The sequence below is a fragment of the Gymnoscopelus braueri genome, assembly GCF_963280865.1.
Source record: "Gymnoscopelus braueri genome assembly, chromosome: 5".
Classification (NCBI taxonomy): domain Eukaryota; kingdom Metazoa; phylum Chordata; class Actinopteri; order Myctophiformes; family Myctophidae; genus Gymnoscopelus; species Gymnoscopelus braueri.
Genome location: NC_137606.1, coordinates 39058437 through 39081159, shown reverse-complemented (window position 1 = coordinate 39081159; position 22723 = coordinate 39058437). Strand labels below are relative to the sequence as shown.

Genomic DNA, 22723 nt, shown 5'->3' with positions numbered 1-22723 from the left:
TTGAAGACTTTTGAGTTGAACACATCCGTTCTCTTGTTTCTTATTAAAAAACACATTTATCAGGAGGGGGAACAAAATGACCTAGCATAGCCTTTGTTTTGAATGAGAGCAGGTCAGACACCAACTGTAGTTCGGTAAGAGCAATATAAATAAAAGAAATGTAACTATAAAGGCCACTTTCTCCTATATATGAAGGCAATCAGGGAGGTGCTCAGCACTGGTTGGCCACTATATGTGCACATGCGTGAATATCAGGGACATTTTGTAGGTCTAATTTTCTTTTAATTCACTGGCTATTCACTATGAAAGGTGTTTTATGTAATTCATTGATTCACATATGTTGGTGGTTGTTATGGTTACATCATTCCAGCTCCTGGAGCTCCAATCAAGCTGTCATGGTCAACAATGAATCAACTTAAAATGATTTATTTATTTATTTTGGTCGCAATACAACAACTACAAAGACTGGTTGTACAAGTCATTTATAGAAACAATAAATGTAAAGTATGTACCACTACTTCTGGCAGATATGGGAGAGGAAAAGCTTTCAACAACTTGCAAAGAACTCTTTACAAATTACGTCGTTCCTATTATCTTGGCGTGACAGTTGTTTAGATCCCACAACCCAAACGGACAGCCATATTGTAATTGGCGGGTTGGTTCTTAACAGGCACAGGACCTTAAATGTTCAAATCAGTCAATGACAACTATATGCCATTTTGTTTAGATAATCACAGAGCAATTATCTGACCAGGTGTCCTCTCAGGCTATGGCCCAAAACTAGCCAATTGCAGACATCCACGATGGGCAGTGCTGCAGTATGAACACAAATGTACCCTGCCCCCTCCAATCTCTCTGCATTTATGCTTATGTTTTACAACTTGTACATATACAACAAATAATGCTTGTTGCAGTACAGGCCTGCCGCTATTGCTCGCTTGGTATTGCACGCAGTGCACCTACTGGCGCACACACAGATACACAGAGAGAGAGAGAGAGGGAGGAAGAGAGAGAGACAGAGTTTGACGTTAATCCGTCCGTCAGACAGTAGGCCCTACGAGGCTGATTCATGTGCATGTTGGGTTAATGTGCGAAAAGGACCACATGACTTGTGTGTGTTCATGTACTCTTTTGGTTTTAGTTTTCTGTACATGAGGAAGAAGCTGAAAGTAGACTTATAAGAAACGAATTACGCCACCAAACCACAACCTCTGTCATTTCCACTGTACTGGTGCCTACTAATGTACACACATTAAAGAGAGAGAGAGAGAGAGAGAGAGAGAGAGAGAGAGAGAGAGAGAGAGAGAGAGAGAGAGAGAGAGAGAGAGCTAACCTGTGTCAAATATCTTCTTCTGATACACAGAGAGAGATATGTATATGTCAAAAGTTCTAGCCCCGTTTGGAACCTCACTCTCCATGATATCTCAGAGATGAGGTCCCGTTGTACCGGGTCCCGGCAGAGGTAGAGTCCGTCCAAACGCAGTGAAGATCACCTTTTTCGCAACATCGTATCCAAAAAGTAAAGGTAGTCCGAGACACCTACAGTCTGTTTGAGATTTTTCTGGAAAGTAAAATTTTGACGACGGGGTTAAAAAACCTGTTTAAATCGCTTATTTAGTCAGCCTGTGCCATGTTTTCCCATTGTAGCCGAATCGGGAGCAGTACTGGTACCTGCCGTCTGGGGTTCTTCCGGGTTGAGAGTGAGGTTCCAAACGGGGCTACAAAAGTACAAAAGCATGTCCTTTTGAATGCTTAGTATCTATAACACAGCGTACAATTTCCATACAATTTTTACTACTTTCGGCCTACTTTCCCAGTAGGCAGAGGAAGAAATTGCATTTAAAACATTTCAAATCAGCCTCATGGTGGCGCTACAACAAGCCGATTCATGTTTTTATCTATAATTGCACCAACATAAAACTTTGAATATGTACGCCCTAGAGGCCAAGGAAAAACCTTTACCCTGCATTTTTCACATCTGCCTTTTATAGCACCACCAGGAGGCCGCCTTATGTAAAGCATTTCTTTTGATATTGCTCCTTCATATTTTATCCATATTTCATGCAAATCGGTACAGTCATGTGATCAAGACGGATCATTGTGATTTTTCAAATTCCATCCTGATTGGCAACTTCCAAACATTGCTGGCCCACAAAAACCTACCTGACCTGGCGGAGACCTGTGCTCCGATTAGCACATTTTCTAGTTCAATACATATATTTTTTATTTTGTATCACGCTTCATGGCCGTATCACATTGATGGCATTGTATTGTAAGGGTTAGGATTAGGGTATGTACTTCATTTGTCATTTTAGTACAAATGTAATACCCATTGATCTGCACAAGTTGGATCCCCTAGTCATTTTATTTATTACGCCGTATGTTTAACAAACTATATTCTAGTGGATTATATTGAGAGCCAGGAAAGTGACAAGACAATAGCTCCTCTAAATCTTATAGTATGAGAACACCCACATTAATAAGAAAACATTTGAGTATTATTGAAGACAGGCAGTGACAACCAGCCGTGTAGCGTGGACTCTAATGTTGACCGGGCAGGATCTGTATCCCCCCCCCCTGCGTTGCGGGACACATACGACCATAAAGCAACATTAACAACACACTCTACCATCCTTCCTGCCTTTCGGATTGCCTGCCCAAATATGTCCTTTGCAAAGCAAAGTAGCAGTCTTGATTGATGTCAGAAATGACTCATGGTTGTTGTGTGGTTAGCAACACCTCGCATTCATTTTAAAATACATATACCCTACTTCCTTTCTTCCATTACACTGCCTGCAGTAAAAGCAGTAGTACTCTTTGTTGTTCAATGTATACTTTTTGGGCGGTGAAACCGCCCCTATAAGTGAGGTTTGGAAAAATGTACAATTATCCAGCGCTGTGAAACCGCCCCTATAAGTGAGGTTTGGAAATTTGTACAATTATCCTGCGCTGTGATTGGCCAATCACAGTCTATTCAGGACTGTGATTGGCCAGTGTCACATGACACATGTGCATAGCCCTATATAAGAAACCATAACTTGAAAAAAAAACCATAAGATTGTTTTTTTCAAGTTATGGTTTTGTCCATCATAAAGAGTCTTTCAATAAATGTATTTATTTTTTGTACATGATTGGTTGACTCCATTCAGTATTGTGATTAGCTAGCAAGACACCGCCCACTTCACACAGGGTGTGATTTTTTTATTTTGTATCACGCTTGATGGCCGTATTGATGGCATTGTATTGTGGGGTTAGAGTTATGGTATGTACTTCATTTGTAATTTTAGTACAAATGTAATACCCATTGATCTGCACAAGTCATTTTATTTATTATACTGTATGTTTAATAAGCTCTGCTATTTTGGTGGATTATATTAACTAAGAGCCTGAAAAGTAATAATAGGTCCTCCAAATCTTATAGTATGGGAACACCCGCATTAATAAGAATACATTTGAGTAGTATTGAGGACAGGCAGTACTTTTCCATAGGTCATAGACTTGTTAATAAACTAAAATAATGCTAAAATGTTTACTGAATACTTTCTCTGCCCAGCTCCTTAGTTCTTAAAGCAAAGCCACAGGTTATGAAATACAGTAGCCCCCTGCCCCAACACATACACACACACACACACACACACACACACACACACACACACACACACACACACACACACACACACACACACACACACACACACACACACACACACACACACACACACACACAACAAATACACACGCATGAATGAATAAAATAAATAGATAGATAAATAAATATAAAAACAAATAAACTGCACTTACAAAACTGAATAAAAACTGATTTTTGAGAATAGAAGAAGAGAACAGCCGATATTCATTTCCAGAGGTCATTGGGACATTTTGAAACCAGAGAAGATAAAGGATTGATTTTAAAATCCTTTTAATTGTTTTTAAGGCACTTAATTGTTTAGCACCTTCCTGCCTTTCGGATTGCCTGCCCAAATATGTCCCAACCCGTCTCCTTACTGGTCATCTAGTGCTGACCAGCCTGGCCTCCTCAGGCCAGGCTGAGTAATCCGTTACAAATCCTATACACGGAACCTAGCAAGTTCACACTGTTGGGCGAGACGTCTAGCCATGTCCTAAAAACAGACTTCACACATATGTCTTGCTGATGACAGCTAGGGCAGTTTCCTTCTTCTTATTTGCAAGTGTTTATGCCTTCATATGTTACTTTTGTGCCTTTTGGTTCTGTACACATGGTTTGAAGACTTTTGAGTTGAGCACATCCTTTCTCTTGTTTCTTGTTAAAAAACACATTTATCAGGAGGGGGAAACAAAATGACCTAGCATAGCCCTTGTTTTGAATGAGAGCAGGTCAGACACCAAACCAGTAGTTCGGTAAGAGAAATATAAATAAAAGAAATTTAACTATAAAGGCCACTTTCTCCTATATATGAAGGCAATCAGGGAGGTGCTCAGCACTGGTTGGCCACTATGTGTGCACATGCCTGAATATCAGGGACATTTTGTAGGTCTAATTGAGGGTTCGAGGCCTATCAGGCTCGAAACCTCTTTGAAACTGTTGGCTTTCACTATTCTTCCACCGTTTTTTCTGTCACGGCCTAACCGTGCATACGCTTTTTACGAAACTCTGCAATATGGTAGAGGGCTATGCATCTCGGCCAAGACACGAAACTCACAACCATTGGCCAAAGGGTGGCGCTGTAGCACTCAATTGAAAAATGCCAACTTTGTACAGGTACAACTCATGCCCTGTTTGACCTACAGCCATGAAACTTTGATACACACATGCGTCTCCTCATGCCTAACAACTTTCACACTCTGACTTTTGACCTCTGACCTTTAGATCTCCCACCATTTTGAATTATATGAAAAGCAGAGAAAAAACTATACTCCAGGGATTTTTGAGCAATCTGCACAAAACTTTCTACACATGTACTTTTGGCGACAAAACGTTAGTGGCGGATTTTCCATAAATGAAAACGTTAAGCTTTTATGAGCCAATGCATATTGCAGTTTTAAAACACTTATTCATCTGCCCCTCACATTTGTTTGAAACTTTACAGTAGGCTAATGTAGAGGGTCATTCCAAATATCACTGAAACCAATCTTACTCCAATTGGCCAAAGGGGGGTGCTATAGCAATTTTTTTTAATGCAAACTTTAAACAGGTAAAAGTCGTGCCTCGTTTGGCCAACAGCCATGCAACTTGCTTACACATGTGCCTTGACTCATGAGGAACACATGTGTCACTTTGACCAGTAAGCTCCGCCCTTAGATTTTCCGCCATTTTGAGCAGTTTGAAAAACACTTAAACCTGTGTTTCTGCAGTGATTTATCAGCAATTTGCGTGAAACGTTCTACACATGTACTTTGGACCTATGCCGACAAAACTTAGTGGCGGATTTTCCATAAATGAAAACATTAACTTATTAAGCTTTAATGAGCCAATGAATATTGCAGTTTTATGAAAATTATTCGTCTGCCCCTAACACATACATGCAGACTCACATTTGTTTGAAACTTTGCAGTAATGTAGAGGGTCATTCCAAATATCACTGAAACCAATCTTACTTCAATTGGCCAAAGGGGGGAGCTATAGCATTTTTTTTTTAAATGCAAACTTTAAACAGGTAAAAGTCATGCCTCGTTTGGCCGACAGCCATGAAACTTGCTTACACATGTGCCTTGACTCATAAGGAAAACATCTATCACTTTGACCAGTAAGCTCCGCCCTTAGATTTCCTGCCCTATTGAGCAGTTTGAAAAAAACTTAAACCCAGAATTTCTGAGCAATTTGCGTGAAACTGTGTCATCTCTTTGTCCTCCTTTTTCACAAATTCAGGTCTGTTGATCCAATGGCTTCTAGCTACAGCATCTGCCTTACAACCCCAAGGTTGCCAGTTCAAACCTCACATCGGGCAGGCTACTTTTCAATTGCATCGCACAAACATGACTGCATCAATTAATACATGTGTAATTGTTAAAGATAACATGAAATGCTTATTTGAGAGTATGTTTTTTACAATGTATGACAAACATATGAAAATAGCCAATCTACAATCACACAATTTTTCAGATAGCAACGTGTTTCTGAGCTTGTAGATCGGCTACTTTCACTAGTTTCGGTTCCGAGGAGACATACAATTTCTAAATGGTAAATGGTTTGTGAACGAGTGATCTTAGTGTTAGTGAAACAGGGGTTTGGTTCATGACAGAAGGCAAGAGTTTATCATCTTCAACAGACAGCATCAGCCTGGACGAAGCTATAGCACTACAGGTAGTGTTGCAGCTTGTGAGTCCATAGGCCGAGAGTTTGATTCATGGCAATAGGTTGGCATGAGTGTCTGTCTGGCGTTCTTTATCACTTTGTCTGTCTATCTTTCTCTATCACTTTGTCTGTCTGTCTATCTTTCTCTATCACTTTGTCTGTCTCTATCACTTTGTCTGTCTGTCTGTCTCTATCACTTTGTCTGTCTGTCTGTCTGTCTGTCTGTCTCTATCACTTTGTCTCTCTCTCTCTCTCTCTCTCTCTCTCTCTCTCTCTCTCTCTCTCTCTCTAAATTTGAGGGGTTCGAGGCCTCTACAATTACTGGGCTCCGTTCATGGCAGAAGGCAAGCGTCTATGATCTTCAACAGACACCATGAAGCCTTAGTTCAATCACTAGTGTGACAGCCTGTGAGTTCGAAGGTTGAGTGTTCGATTCCTGTCTGTGGCCATGGATATTGTAGAGGCCTGGCTTCATTTAAAAAAAGCATCTTTGGATGCTCCTCTCTCACTAACAAAGTCTGTGGATCGAATAGCTCAATCAGTAAAGTGTTAGCCTCTTGTTCTGAAGATCCCCAGTTTAAACCCCACTCATTACAAGTTACATTTAAATTGCATTGTACAAAACATGACCCTGTTAATTAAGACATGTGCAATTTAAAAAAAATAACAGGAAATGCTTTTTTGAGAGTAGTTGTTTTTTTATGTATGACATACGTTCTTGTGAAAAATGCCGATCCACAATCTCACAACTTTTCAGATAGCAACGCGCTGTGAGCTTGTAGATCGACTATTTTCACTAGTTTCCATTCCGAGGAGACAAAAAAAATCTTTATTGGTAAATGTTTTGTGAACCAGTGATCTAGAGTAGTTAGCGAAACAGAGGCTTGGTTCATAACGGACAAACGTATAGATATCAACAGACACCATCAAGGCCATATCTCTAGCTCAATGAGAAGAGAGGCAGCCTGTGAGTCCATAGGTCGCTGGTTCGATCCCTGTCCCCAACAATGTGTTGAGGTGATCATCATTTGGAATTCTTAGTTTTACAAATAGTGTTTCTTGAGGTTAGGTTTAGGCGTTGTTTTACTGATGTAAGTGAGGGTGGGTGTAGAAAAGAGTCATCTAGTCAGCAACCTGAGTAATGTCTGTAATGGTGAGACCAAAATTTGTTCTGCCCGGTTCTCCTCAGTGGCTGGAGCAATTGATCTGAATTTGCACAAAGCCATTGACCATTACCATAGCATGTGCACGGAACAGCGAAGTGTGACAGCCTGTGAGTTCGAAGGTTGAGTGTTCGATTCCTGTCTGTGGCCATGGATATTGTAGAGGCCTGGCTTCATTTAAAAAAAGCATCTTTGGATGCTCCTCTCTCACTAACAAAGTCTGTGGATCGAATAGCTCAATCAGTAAAGTGTTAGCCTCTTGTTCTGAAGATCCCCAGTTTAAACCCCACTCATTACAAGTTACATTTAAATTGCATTGTACAAAACATGACCCTGTTAATTAAGACATGTGCAATTTAAAAAAAATAACAGGAAATGCTTTTTTGAGAGTAGTTGTTTTTTTATGTATGACATACGTTCTTGTGAAAAATGCCGATCCACAATCTCACAACTTTTCAGATAGCAACGCGCTGTGAGCTTGTAGATCGACTATTTTCACTAGTTTCCATTCCGAGGAGACAAAAAAAATCTTTATTGGTAAATGTTTTGTGAACCAGTGATCTAGAGTAGTTAGCGAAACAGAGGCTTGGTTCATAACGGACAAACGTATAGATATCAACAGACACCATCAAGGCCATATCTCTAGCTCAATGAGAAGAGAGGCAGCCTGTGAGTCCATAGGTCGCTGGTTCGATCCCTGTCCCCAACAATGTGTTGAGGTGATCATCATTTGGAATTCTTAGTTTTACAAATAGTGTTTCTTGAGGTTAGGTTTAGGCGTTGTTTTACTGATGTAAGTGAGGGTGGGTGTAGAAAAGAGTCATCTAGTCAGCAACCTTCCCCCTATTCCCATGGATTGGATCAACCCCTCTCACCTGCTCTCACTTATCACCAATCACACCTGTCTTCACTCACAACTCATTAGTGGCCTGGTATATATGTTACAGGGACATTGGCATTCGTTGGGAAATTGGAACGGTATGCTCGTTTTTAGGCGCAGGGCTTCGGCGCGAGGCGGGGCTTTGATGCGAGGCGGAGGAGCGCTGAAAATGAAATGGATAATATGAGAGAAATATTCTATGACAGGTTGGATAATGAAGCGGTTAGCCAAACTGAGCAGAGTAACGCTGTATTTTGAACTCGCGAGACGGTGATAATAGTTATTGTCCTGGTCCTCAAGGTCTGATGAGTCGGCGCGCCTCCGTCATGGAGGCGCGCCGACTCCCCAGGCGCGAGTGCCCGCGCCGACTGGCCGATGGTCTGCTAGTCGACTCAGCGCCGTCCAAGTTGTAAACCGATAGGGGAGAATAGATCTTTTCATGGGTTACTATCCACGACACACTCTAATTAGTGTGCATGCGTGCGTGCGTGTGCGTGCGTGTGTGTGCGTGTGTGTGTGTGTGTGTGTGTGTGGGGGGGGCTCTAGGTGTGTTGATTACATAGACAGATTAACGTCATCAGTCGCAAGCAAAGTGAATCGATATCAAAGGGAGAAGCGAGGGGGGGGGGGGCTGGCCTGGGTCATGCGTCACTGAAGTGAGTTCACTTGTACATGGTTGCATGTTGCAATTTGTGGGCTATGTGTTGTTTGCCTTGAAACTCATAGATAGGTGTGTGTGTGTGTGTGTGTGTGTGTGTGTGTGTGTGTGTGTGTGTGTGTGTGTGTGTGTGTGTGTGTGTGTGTGTGTGTGTGTGTGTGTGTGTGTGTGTGTGTGTGTGTGTGTGTGTGTGTGTGTGTGTGTGTGTGTGTGTGTGTGTGTGTGTGTGTGTGTGTGTGTGTGTAATGAACATGGCACATAAGTACTTATTATAGAATTCAAGGAAATTGTATAATAATCATGTGTTTCTATCTTTCATAGTGTAAAACCATGACCGTGAAGCCTCACCACCTCCTTGCCCAATCATAAAATGTTCATGTGTGCAACGGAACAATAAATGGCTTGAACGGAACTCGGTTGTCCCACATTCTTGTAGATGTGCCATGGTGATGTTCAATATTCTGTGAACCAAAGTAGAACTCTATCTTACAGTGGGTGAGGGGGGGCATTGCACAAAACATGACCATCCTCCTATAATTTGAGTAATGTCTGTAATGGTGAGACCAAAATTTGTTCTGCCCGGTTCTTCTCAGTGGCTGGAGCAATTGATCTGAATTTGCACAAAGCCATTGACCATTACCATAGCATGTGCACGGAACAGCGAAGCCTGTTTTTCGATTTCACCAAATCTCAGCTGTTTATTAGCGTTTTTGTGTAAAAGAATGTCGCCATGGTTACAGGGCTGCCCAGCTGTGGGATGGCCCCGCGAGCTATGGGACGAACTGCCTCCCGGGTTGCCAGATCATGTGCGCATATCCCCCCACGGATACGTCGACCGAGTATGGACTAGTGTTAATTAATGCATATGCAATTTTTAAAGATAACATGAAATGCCTTTTTGACAGTAGTTATTTTCAATGTATACCCTATTTCCTTGGGAAAATAGCCGATCTACAAGCTCACAACTTTTTGGATAACAACGCTTTGTGAGCTTGTAGATCGGCTACTTTCACTAGTTTTGGTACAGAGGAGACATCACATTTCTCTACTGATAAATGCTTTGTGAACCACTGATCTTAGTTTTAGTGAAACAGGGGCTCGGTTCATGGCAGAAGGCAAGAGATCTTCAACAGACACAGGATGAAGCCTTAGCTCAATCACTAGTGTGACAGCCTGTGAGTCCGAAGGTTGAACGTTAGATTCCTGTCTATGGCCATGGGTTGAGGTGTCCATGAGTGAGGTCCTTAACCCTGGATTGCTAGCCACCATCCCTCAGCACTCTGCTCAGCTATTGAGAATGCTCATTTGTTAGTTGCATGGGCTGCTTTGTCTCAAGTTCAATCCATTCTATTTCTATGTCTTATTGTGCTATTGTTCCATATCACTTTTTGCCTCTCATGCCTCGAACCCGTTTAGTACTGCTTGCAGCTATATTTTAATTTTAATTCACTAGCCATTCACTATGAAAGGTGTTTTATGTAATGTATTGATTCATATATGTTGGTGGTTGTTATGGTTACATCATTCCAGCTCCTGGAGCTCCAATCAAACTGTCATGGTCAACAATGAATCAACTTAAAATGATTTTATTTATTTATTTTGGTCGCAATACAACAACTACAAAGACTGGTTGTACAAGTCATTTATAGAAACAATAAATGTAAAGTATGTACCACTACTTCTGGCAGATATGGGAGAGGAAAAGCTTTCAACAACTATTATCTTGGCGTGACAGCTTGGTTGTTTAGATCCCACAACCCAAACGAACAGCCATATTGTAATTGGCAGGTTGGTTCTTAAGGCACGTACAGGACCTTAAATGTTCAAATCAGTCAAGGACAACTATATGCCATTTTGTTTAGATAATCACAGAGCAATTATCTGACCAGGTGTCCTCTCAGGCTATGGCCCAAAACTAGCCAATTGCAGACATCCACGATGGGCAGTGCTGCAGCATGAACACAAACGTACCCTGCCCCCTCCAATCTTAAATCATTACAGCAAGTAAATGTCTCTGCATTTATGCTTATGTTTTACAACCTGTACATACAACAAATATGGGGGATTATGGGGAATATATGGGAGTCGATTATGGGGAATATGGGGAGTCGCTAATCCATCCTGATTAGCGACTTCCAAACATTGCTGGCCCACAAAAACCTACCTGACCTGGCGGAGACCTGTGCTCCGATTAGCACATTTTCTAGTTCAATACATATCTTTTTTATTTTGTATCACGCTTCATGGCCGTATCACATTGATGGCATTGTATTGTAAGGGTTAGGATTAGGGTATGTGCTTCATTTGTCATTTTAGTACAAATGTAATACCCATTGATCTGCACAAGTTGGATCCCCTAGTCATTTTATTTATTACGCCGTATGTTTAACAAACTATATTCTAGTGGATTATATTGAGAGCCAGGAAAGTGACAAGACAATAGCTCCTCTAAATCTTATAGTATGAGAACACCCACATTAATAAGAAAACATTTGAGTATTATTGAAGACACAGTGACAACCAGCGTGGACTCTAATGTTGACCGGGCAGGATCTGTATCCCCCCCCCCCTGCGTTGCGGGACACATACGACCATAAAGCAACATTAACAACACACTCTACCATCCTTCCTGCCTTTCGGATTGCCTGCCCAAATATGTCCTTTGCAAAGCAAAGTAGCAGTCTTGATTGATGTCAGAAATGACTCATGGTTGTTGTGTGGTTAGCAACACCTCGCATTCATTTTAAAATACATATACCCTACTTCCTTTCTTCCATTACACTGCCTGCAGTAAAAGCAGTAGTACTCTTTGTTGTTCAATGTATACTTTTTTATTTTGTATCACGCTTGATGGCCGTATTGTGGGGTTAGAGTTATGGTATGTACTTCATTTGTAATTTTAGTACAAATGTAATACCCATTGATCTGCACAAGTCATTTTATTTATTATACTGTATGTTTAATAAGCTCTGCTATTTTGGTGGATTATATTAACTAAGAGCCTGAAAAGTAATAATAGGTCCTCCAAATCTTATAGTATGGGAACACTCGCATTAATAAGAATACATTTGAGTAGTATTGAGGACAGGCAGTACTTTTCCATAGGTCATAGACTTGTTAATAAACTAAAATAATGCTAAAATGTTTACTGAATACTTCCTCTAACCAGTTCCCTATAGTTCTTAAAGCAAAGCCACAGGTTATGAAATATCAGTAGCCCCCTGCCCCAACACATACACACACACAAACAAATACACACGCATGAATGAATAAAATAAATAAATAGATAGATAGATAGATAAATATACAAACAAATAAACTGCACTTACGAAACTGAATAAAAACTGAATTTAGAAGAAGAGAATAGAAGAAGAGAACAGCCTATATTCATTACTAGAGGTCATTGGGAAATTTTGAGACCAGAGAAGATAAAGGATTGATTTTTAAATCCTTTTAATTGTTTTTAAGGCACTTAATTGTTTAGCACCTTCCTGCCTTTCGGATTGCCTGCCAAAATATGTCCCAACCCGTCTCCTTAGGTCATCTAGTGCTGACCAGCCTGGCCTCCTCGGGCCAGGCTGAGTAATCCGTTACAAATCCTATACACGGAACCTAGCAAGTTCACACTGTTGGGCGAGACGTCTAGCTATGTCCTAAAAACAGACTTCACACATATGTCTTGCTGATGACCGAATAGGGCAGTTTCCTTCTTCTTATTTGCAAGTGTTTATGCCTTCATATGTTCTTTTTGTGCCTTTTGGTTCTGTACACATACTTTGAAGACTTTTGAGTTGAGCACATCCGTTCTCTTGTTTCTTGTTAAAAAAACACATTTATCAGGAGGGGGAAACAAAATGACGTAGCATAGCCTTTGTTTTGAATGAGAGCAGGTCAGACACCAACTGTAGTTCGGTAAGAGAAATACAAATAAGAGAAAAGTAACTATAAAGGCCACTTCCTCCTATATATGAAGGCAATCAGGGAGGTGCTCAGAACTGGTTGGCCACTATGTGTGCACATGCCTGAATATCAGGGACATTTTGTAGGTCTAATTTTCTTTGAATTCACTAGCTATTCACTATGAAAGGTGTTTTATGTAATGAATTGATTCATATATGTTGGTGGTTGTTATGGTTACATCATTCCAGCTCCTGGAGCTCCAATCAAACTGTCATTGTCAACAATGAATCAACTTAAAATGATTTTATTTATTTATTTTGGTCGCAATACAACAACTACAAAGACTGGTTGTACTGTAAGTATGTACCACTACTTCTGGCAGATATGGGAGAGGAAAAGCTTTCAAAAACTTGCAAAGAACTCTTTACAAATTACGTCGTTCCTATTATCTTGGCGTGACAGTTGTTTAGATCCCACAACCCAAACGGACAGCCATATTGTAATTGGCGGGTTGGTTCTTAACAGGCACAGGACCTTAAATGTTCAAATCAGTCAATGACAACTATATGCCATTTTGTTTAGATAATCACAGAGCAATTATCTGACCAGGTGTCCTCTCAGGCTATGGCCCAAAACTAGCCAATTGCAGACATCCACGATGGGCAGTGCTGCAGTATGAACACAAATGTACCCTGCCCCCTCCAATCTTAAATCATTACAGCAAGTAAATGTCTCTGCATTTATGCTTATGTTTTACAACTTGTACATATACAACAAATAATGCTTGTTGCAGTACAGGCCTGCCGCTATTGCTCGCTTGGTATTGCACGCAGTGCACCTACTGGCGCACACACAGATACACAGAGAGAGAGAGAGGGAGGAAGAGAGAGAGACAGAGTTTGACGTTAATCCGTCCGTCAGACAGTAGGCCCTACGAGGCTGATTCATGTGTATGTTGGGTTAATGTGCGAAAAGGACCACATGACTTGTGTGTGTTCATGTACTCTTTTGGTTTTAGTTTTCTGTACATGAGGAAGAAGCTGAAAGTAGACTTATAAGTCGAATTACGCCACCAAACCACAACTTCTGTCATTTCCACTGTACTGGTGCCTACTGATGTACACACATTAAAGAGAGAGAGAGAGAGAGAGAGAGAGAGAGAGAGAGAGAGAGAGAGAGAGAGAGAGAGAGAGAGAGAGAGCTAACCTGTGTCAAATATCTTCTTCTGATACACAGAGAGAGATATGTATTATGTCAAAAGTTCTAGCCCCGTTTGGAACCTCACTCTCCATGATATCTCAGAGATGATGTCCCGTTGTACCGGGTCCCGGCAGAGGTAGAGTCCGTCCAAACGCAGTGAAGATCACCTTTTTCGCAACATCGTATCCAAAAAGTAAAGGTAGTCCGAGACACCTACAGTCTGTTTGAGATTTTTCTGGAAAGTAATTTTTTTACGACAGGGTTAAAAAACCTGTTTAAATCGCTTATTTAGTCAGCCTGTGCCATGTTTTCCCATTGTAGCCGAATCGGGAGCAGTACTGGCACCTGCCGTCTGGGGTTCTTCCGGGTTGAGAGTGAGGTTCCAAACGGGGCTACAAAAGTATAAAAGCATGTCCTTTTGAATACTACTTAGTATCTATAACACAGCGTGCAATTTCCATAAAATGTTTACTACCTTCGGCCTACTTTCTCAGTAGGCAGAGGAAGAAATTGCATTTCAAAAATTTCAAATCAGCCTCATGGTGGCGCTATAACAGGCCGATTCGTGTTTTTATCAATAATTGCACTGACATAAAACTTTGAATATGTACGCCCTAGAGGCCAAGGAAAAACCTTTGCCCTGCATTTTTCACATCTGCCTTTTATAGCACCACCAGGAGGCCGACTTATGTAAAACATTTCTTTTGATATTGCGCCTTCATATTTTATCCATATTTCATGCAAATCGGTACAGTCATGTGATCAAGACGGATCATTGTGATTTTTCAAATTCCATCCTGATTGGCGACTTCCAAACATTGCTGGCCCACAAAAACCTACCTGACCTGGCGGAGACCTGTGCTCCGATTAGCACATTTTCTAGTTCAATACATATATTTTTAATTTTGTATCACGCTTCATGGCCGTATCACATTGATGGCATTGTATTGTAAGGGTTAGGATTAGGGTATGTACTTCATTTGTCATTTTAGTACAAATGTAATACCCATTGATCTGCACAAGTTGGATCCCCTAGTCATTTTATTTATTACGCCGTATGTTTAACAAGCTATATTCTAGTGGATTATATTGAGAGCCAGGAAAGTGACAAGACAATAGCTCCTCTAAATCTTATAGTATGAGAACACCCACATTAATAAGAAAACATTTGAGTATTATTGAAGACAGGCAGTACTTTTCCATAAGTCAGTGACAACCAGCCGTGTAGCGTGGACTCTAATGTTGACCGGGCAGGATCTGTATCCCCCCCCCGTGTTGCGGGACACATACGCAATTTTTTAAAATTAATTAATTACGACCAATTAATTAAAAACGACCATAAAGCAACATTAACAACACACTCTACCATCCTTCAGTGGTGGAAAACGTACTAGATTTTTTTACTTAAGTAAAAGTATCAATTATGCTCTGTAGAAATATGTTACAATTAAAATTAAAATTATAAGTAAAAGTATAAAAGTATTTGCATCAAAATCTAAATGAAATACTTGAGTAAAGTACAAATGCCTCAAAATTGTACTTATACAGTACAAGAATACAATTACTTATTTACTCACCTCTGTAATTTAATTCATGAATCCCAGGATCCATTCTCTTTTGGACTCCTTAGGACATGATCTGGCAGTAGCCTATGCCTCCTATAGACTACGGTACTTAACAGGTCACACTTGGACCATTGATATGCAGGAGTAGGCAGCTTTTAGCTTTGTAAAAGTTGCGAATGGGGCAGCCAATGTATCACTGCAGTAACGTGAGCCGCCGGTCGCGGCTGTCCTAAGGAGTCCAAAAGAGAATGGATCCTGGGATTCATGAATTAAAATCGGAGCAGAATATTTTTTTCTGGAGAATCTTGCCCAGGAGTTTGAGCAGCTAGACGGGGCAGGGCCTTTACTGACCGGGCCGTGGCCCCACTGGCCCTCATGACGCTACGCCTCTGGTGTCAACTATCGTATGACATTTTTGCCAGACCCAAGGGGTCGGCCTACATGAGGCTTTGTCGGTCGGTCGGTCGGTCGGTCGGTCTGTCCCTCTTTTCCTGTCCTTTCCCTCTTTTCCTCTGCACACACATCATGCGAAGTCCGGCCATTCAGATTTCAACCACTAGGGGTCTGGCAGTACCAGGTCTTCTGGTTCCCTTGTTTATGTTCATGTACTCTTTTGTAGTTTTCTGTACATGAGGAAGAAGCTGAAAGGAGACTTATGAGAAACTCATTACGCCACCAAACCCTATATTTCATAACATGATATACACATTTGAGCCATACTCTACAAGTAACCTACAGACAGGAGAGGGGATTCAGACAGAGAGGTGCCGGTTTGTCTGAGCTGGGTGTGGGGTACACTAGCATTTTCTTTGTCTTACCTGGGAGACAGGAGGTCTGTCCCCATCCCCCCTTCCTGCCTTATACAGTTGCAAATCGAATCAGGGACTCAGAGTGTGATCTATTGTTTGTCTGGGTGGGGTCTCAACTTTTGAAGGCTGACCCCCACCCACCTATTCAATGCTATAAAGACCATACTGAAATGTGACTTAGTGTGTGTGCCACTCCAGGCCGTTAGGCTGGGGAGCTGGCTGGGGACCTTGGGGTCCAAAGAACTCTGTTTGTACTCTGAATAAACTGGAAGCAAGAAACCTCACTGACTAGTGAAGACTCAAATTCATTCTACAACCCTTCATTCACACCACCGGAACAACAAACTATCTACAATATGGCGTTGTTGGCAACTACAAAAGTGCAATAGAACCTTTAAGTCTGTGGTTTTCAGATACCACAAGAGAGAGAGAGAGACTGAGAGAGAGAGAGAGAGAGAGAGAGAGAGAGAGAGAGAGAGAGAGAGAGAGAGAGAGAGAGAGAGAGAGAGAGAGAGAGAGAGATATACATGTCAAAAGTACATGCTTTCAAGCTTTTTGAAAGCAAAAAAAACATGTCTGTAGTGTCGAGAGTAAAAGGCAGTTCTGTCTCTGAGTATTTGTATATTAATATTCGGGATATAGAACACTACAATGTCCTTTTGAATACTTACTAGTCTATATTCTGACTCAAGTACTGGGGCTGAGTACTTTGTCCACTACTGATACAGTATGCATCACATCATATCATTCATTGTCAATGCGGTACATAGCATAGGTAGAGCGATACAATATCTCCCTCTAGTGAACACAGAGGGAACAGAGCTGTGTGTGTGTGTGTGTGTGTGTGTGTGTGTGTGTGTGTGTGTGTGTGTGTGTGTGTGTGTGTGTGTGTGTGTGTGTGTGTGTGTGTGTGTGTGTGTGTGTGTGTGTGACCCTTTCATTACTATGCCCCTCACATGTGGAACTGTCTACAATCAGTTTAGGGTCAGGTTTAGGGTTAGGGTTAGAACTCCTATACGGAAAATGGTTTGTGCTTCGTCACTGTTACGTTACGCCCAAGTCATAGGCCTATATAACGACGAGCAGTCGATAGAAATCAAGTCCTTAAATGCAATCTTAAAGAAGTTTTTGTTTGGCCCAAACAAAACATTTGTTCCTAGACCATACTAACCACAGAACAATGTTTAACAGCACATATAATCGAAGTGGATTATTGACCGTTTTATATAGCATTGGCAGCAAACCTCTTGGGTTATGGGGTACAACGACCAGACATGGTCACGTCAAGACAGTCACAGACAATGACATCCAGTCATTGGTGGTGGAGGTAAAGGGGAACAACGTCAGTACCACATATATAACATGTCCTTCAGACCCCCGTAAGTCGATGGGCATCACGCTTCCCTATTTGGTATTGATTGTCAAGAACCTCAAAGACTATTTCAGCTTTGAAGTAACGGTATTAGACGATAGAAACAGTCGTCGTCGGTTTCGGGCGAGCAACTATCACAGCAGGATGACGAATACACCGATGGTCTGCACCATGCCCATGCAGCTGGACGAAGGCTGGAATCAGATTCAGTTCAACCTGCAAGACTACACCTTTAAAGCCTATGGAACCAACTTCGTTGAAGCGCAACGCTTACAGATCCATGCTAACTGTCGCATAAGGAGGGTGTATTTCTCAGACAGAATGTACTCACCAGATGAGCTCCCAAATGAGTATAAACTATATATGCCTATTAAGTACAATAGGGAAAGGAGGCTTCTGCTCGAAGGGGACCAGAGGCAGCATGTGGAGCCAATCAGAAGGGAGGGTGAAGACGATGAAGCCTCAGATAGGACCCAGGGATCAAAGGGCAAGGAAGCAGAGAATGGAGGTCACCAAGAGCAGCCCCCAGAGGATGTGCCATCCACTGTCACTAGCACACCGGCGGAAGATGAAGATGAAGATGATGAAGAAGAAGAAGAAGAAGAAGAAGAAGAAGAAGAAGATGAAGCCTCGGGTGAGGAGGCAGGGAATGAGCCATCCAGTGACCAAGATGAAGATGATATAGCTTCAGATGAGCAGAGTTAGTCCACAGTCTGGTCTTTACATATCCTGATAGGAGAAACAGGAAAACCGACTCCTTTACCAATGATTAACTATACCGTAAAAACCAACAGCTGCTTCGAGAGCTTCACATGTCTCCCAGGCCCAGACCAGGTAGCTTGATGGGTGGGAAGGCTAATACAGCAAGTAATCCAACCCCAGTTTGGCCCAGAAGACAAAAAAAAACAATAAACAATAAACAATGATCTAAAATAAATAAATGCACTTCTCAGTTATTCAATTAATTGAAAAAGATGCCAAGAATATAATCACTATAGTTGCTGTGGTGAGTCTGTGCCCCAGTACCATATGTATCTAACTTATGGGGACTGACTAGTTCAGCAAGTTTGGCGCATTGCAGAATAAATGATCAATTACACACCCCATGAAGCCTTGAATTCATGGAGATTTCTCGATTTTGTCGCATTCCTAAACCAATAATTTGATGAGTCAAAGACTCAAAGAGTCTCCTACTGAGCATGAGATGAGATACTTTATTAATCCCTGAAGGTAAATTGAGGCGTTACAGCAGCATAATGTGACAAAATAAATAAATAATCTACCAGACAAACAAAAACACATCAGACACAGATGGATATAATCACACAAGACCAGGGCCGACACAGGTAGCCTGGCATTGGCCAGACTGATAACGTGGATTCACTCTCACGTTCCTCCCCGGTATCAGTCTGAACTTCGGCCCATAGGGAGCGAGTATGAGAAATCAGAAAATGATCGAGGCACGGTGGCGCAGTCGGTAGCGCTGTCGCCTCACAGCTAGAAGGTCCTGGGTTCGGTTACCGCCGGGGACGTTTTGGGCGACCCTAGGTGGGGTTGGCGAAAGGGCCTACTCTGTGTGGAGTTTGCATGTTCTCCCCGTGTCTCCTAGGGTAGTTAATACCCTCACAAAAACATGTAGTAGGCTAATCCTGGTCGCTGTACCGCCTCCCCCATGACACCCGGGGCGCCTGATGGAGGGGAAGGGAACTGGTTGGAATTCCGTATTCCTTTCACGAATTCCTCACGAATTCCTTTCAATTCCGTATTCCTTTCACGCGCTACTCGGCCCTGGGCTCCCTAGGTTGGTGGGGGAGTGTAGCGCCCAGGATCACTTAGAAAATTGGCACAGGGTGAAAAAAAAGGGTTACAAAATCGTGGGATAAAAAATAAAAATAAAAATAAAAAAAGGAAATGATCGGGCCAATCAGTGACTGCGTTTCAACTGCTGTCCGTACAACAGTGAAAAGCATCAAAATCATTTTCAGATTTCTCATACTCGCTCCCTATGGGCCGAAGTCCAGACTGTTACCAGGGAGGAACGTGAGAGTGAATCCACGTTGTCAGTCTGGCCAATGCCAGCCTACGACACAGGACCATATGCATTGAGGGAGAGTGTTCGTATGCATTATACAGTCTGATGGCAGTTGGCATGAAAGAGAGTCTGTACTGCTCAGTATGCATGTTCGGGAGGAAAGTGAGCCTCTGGCTGGAGGTGCTCACCTTATCCTGCAGCTCGCCATAGAATGGATGGGAGGGGTTAACCAGGATGGAGTTCAGTTTGTCCATAATCCTCCTCTCTGCGACTGACTGCAGCCCTTCCATTCGGAGGCCAACCCCAGAGCTGGCCTTCTTTATGATTTTATTGAGCTTGTTCAGCTCCCAGGCCTTGGATGCCACCTCCCAGCATACCACTGCATAGAACAGAATGCTGGCCGGCCACCCGTCATCAAATTATTGGCTCAGGAATGCGACAAAAACTAAACAATCTCTGTGAATTCAAGGCTTCATGGCATGCGTAATTGAAAGATAGGTGAACTACTCCTTTAAGGTTAGGTTTAGGGTTAGGTTTAGGACTAGCTTGGTTCCATACCATACCATAGACCCCGCCCACTCTCTGAGTGGACTGCCTCTTGGTCTGGAGTTGCAAATGGGAACCTAGGACTTCTCCCGTACAAAATGTATTGTCCAATGAGAGTCGGAGGTGGGCGTGGGGATCCCTTAGGATTGGTTTAGGGAAACTCTAATCCCCTCCTCCTTGTAATCGCCTACACTGGAGCCAATGTCAGACTGAAGCTTCAGGCTGATAATCAGGCTAGGTTAGAACTGTTGTCCTATATGGACAATGGTTTGTGCTTCGTCACTGTTACGTCATACCCAAGTCATAGGCCTATATAACGACGAGCAGTCGATAGAAATCAAGTCCTTAAATGCAATCTTAATGAAGTTTTTGTTTGGCCCAAACAAAACATTTGTTGCTGGACCATACTAACCACAGAACAATGTTTAACAGCACATATAATCTAAGTGGATTATTGACCGTTTTATATAGCCTTGGCAGCAAACCTCTTGGGTTATGGGGTACAACGACCAGTAATGGTCACGTCACGAGAGTCACAGACAATGACATCCAGTCATTGGTGGTGGAGGTAAAGGGGAACAACGTCAGTACCACATATATAACATGTCCTTCAGACCCCCGTAAGTCGATGGGCATCACGCTTCCCTATTTGGTATTGATTGTCAAGAACCTCAACGACCTTTTCAGCTTTGAAGTAACGGTATTAGACGATAGAAACAGTCGTCGTCGGTTTCGGGCGAGCAACTTTCACAGTAAGATGACGAATACACTGACGGTCACTACCATGCCCATGCAGCTGGACGAAGGCTGGAATCAGATTCAGTTCAATCTGCAAGACTACACCTTGAAAGCCTATGGAACCAACTTCGTTGAAGCGCGACGCTTACAGATCCATGCTAACTGTCGCATAAGGAGGGTGTATTTCTCAGACAGAATTTACTCACCAGATGAGCTCCCAAATGAGTATAAACTATATCTGCCTATTAAGAACAATAGGGAAAGGAGGCTTCTGCTCGAAGGGGACCAGAGGCAGCATGTGGAGCCAATCAGAAGGGAGGGTGAAGAAGATGAAGCCTCAGATAGGACCCAGGGATCAAAGGGCAAGGAAACAGAGAATGGAGGTCACCAAGAGCAGCCCCCAGAGGATGTGCCATCCACTGTCACTAGCACACCTGCGGAAGATGAAGAAGATGAAGAAGAAGAAGATGAAGCCTCAGGTATGGATGCAGGGAATGAGCCATCCAGTGACCAAGATGAAGATGATATAGCTTCAGATGAGCAGAGTTAGTCCACAGTCTGGTCTTTACATATCCTGATGGGAGAAACAGGAAAACCGACTCCTTTACCAATGATTAACTATACCGTGAAAACCAACGGCTGCTTCGAGAGTTTTTGCACGTGCCAGGCCCAGACCAGGTAGCTTGATGGGTGGGTAGGCCAATACAGCAAGTAATCCAGCCCCAGTTTGGCTCAGAAGACAGTGGGAGCATCAGTGTATCAACGTTTTATGGCATGACTCTGTAAGGAGGCTAGCCGTCCTGTGTGTCTGTGTGTCTGTGGCTGTCGGTGTGCGTGTCTGTGTTTGTCTGGACTCCTGGAGCTAATCTTGCAAACCACTTGACTGATCACCAAATTCCTTAGTACCTACACAAATTTTTCCACATGTTTTATATATTTTTTAAATACATTTAATTTGATATAAAGGAAGGCAACTGATGCCCACATTTGGAGACGATAGACGAAGTCCAGCAGCAGGTTTTTTTTAATCAAGGTGAAATGGGGAAGGCAAGAAAGGGACTAGTTGGAGAAAAGGAGGCCTTGGTTAAGGAGAATGGGCAGCTCCAGAACCACCCGGACCTGCAGTGCCTTAGAAATTATTTTTTGGGGTAGTACATTTTCTCCACCCGCTCCTTTACACCTGTAAACTTGTCATCACAAGTTTGACAATACAGTTGAAGTTATAGAAGTTGAAGTTGAAATTGGAGGTAGAGAGACAGGAAAGTAACTGAGGTCAAAGAGGGAGACATGAAAAACATAACATGACGACGTGAGATGGATTTGGGTTGTGGACACGGGTCCTCGCGACTCAAGGGGCACGCGGTCCATGCACTAACTGGCTGAGCTATGCCCTTGTGGTACCCCTCAAATAGCGATGGTACTGAGCTCATCTGAGTCAACATCCTCTGAACCTCATAGATGTCCATCATGTAGGGCACCCCGACCCCCGTCCACAACCCACAGGGGGTCGCCCAGAGAATTGATGGCCCCTAGATGTATTTTGTATGGTCAGTGCACCCCTTCTATTGCCTTTTTGTTTGCTTTTT

At 42.4% G+C, this 22723-nt stretch overlaps 2 protein-coding genes across 2 annotated transcripts; both read left to right on the top strand.

The window, feature by feature from the left end:
• Nucleotides 1-17629: 17629 nt before the first annotated feature.
• LOC308085900 (cilia- and flagella-associated protein 20-like) lies at nt 17630-20128 on the top strand (the record flags this gene model as incomplete). The annotated part of the gene is made up of 2 exons (XM_080429215.1): nt 17630-18355; nt 20054-20128. 2 exons carry the CDS (start codon nt 17630-17632, stop codon nt 20126-20128), a joined length of 801 nt encoding a protein of 266 aa, XP_080285341.1.
• A 692-nt stretch (nt 20129-20820) lies between these two features.
• Nucleotides 20821-21687, top strand: LOC308085899 (cilia- and flagella-associated protein 20-like; the record flags this gene model as incomplete). Its single annotated transcript, XM_080429214.1, has 1 exon — nt 20821-21687. One exon carries the CDS (start codon nt 20821-20823, stop codon nt 21685-21687), a length of 867 nt encoding a protein of 288 aa, XP_080285340.1.
• Between the last annotated feature and the right edge of the window lie 1036 nt (nt 21688-22723).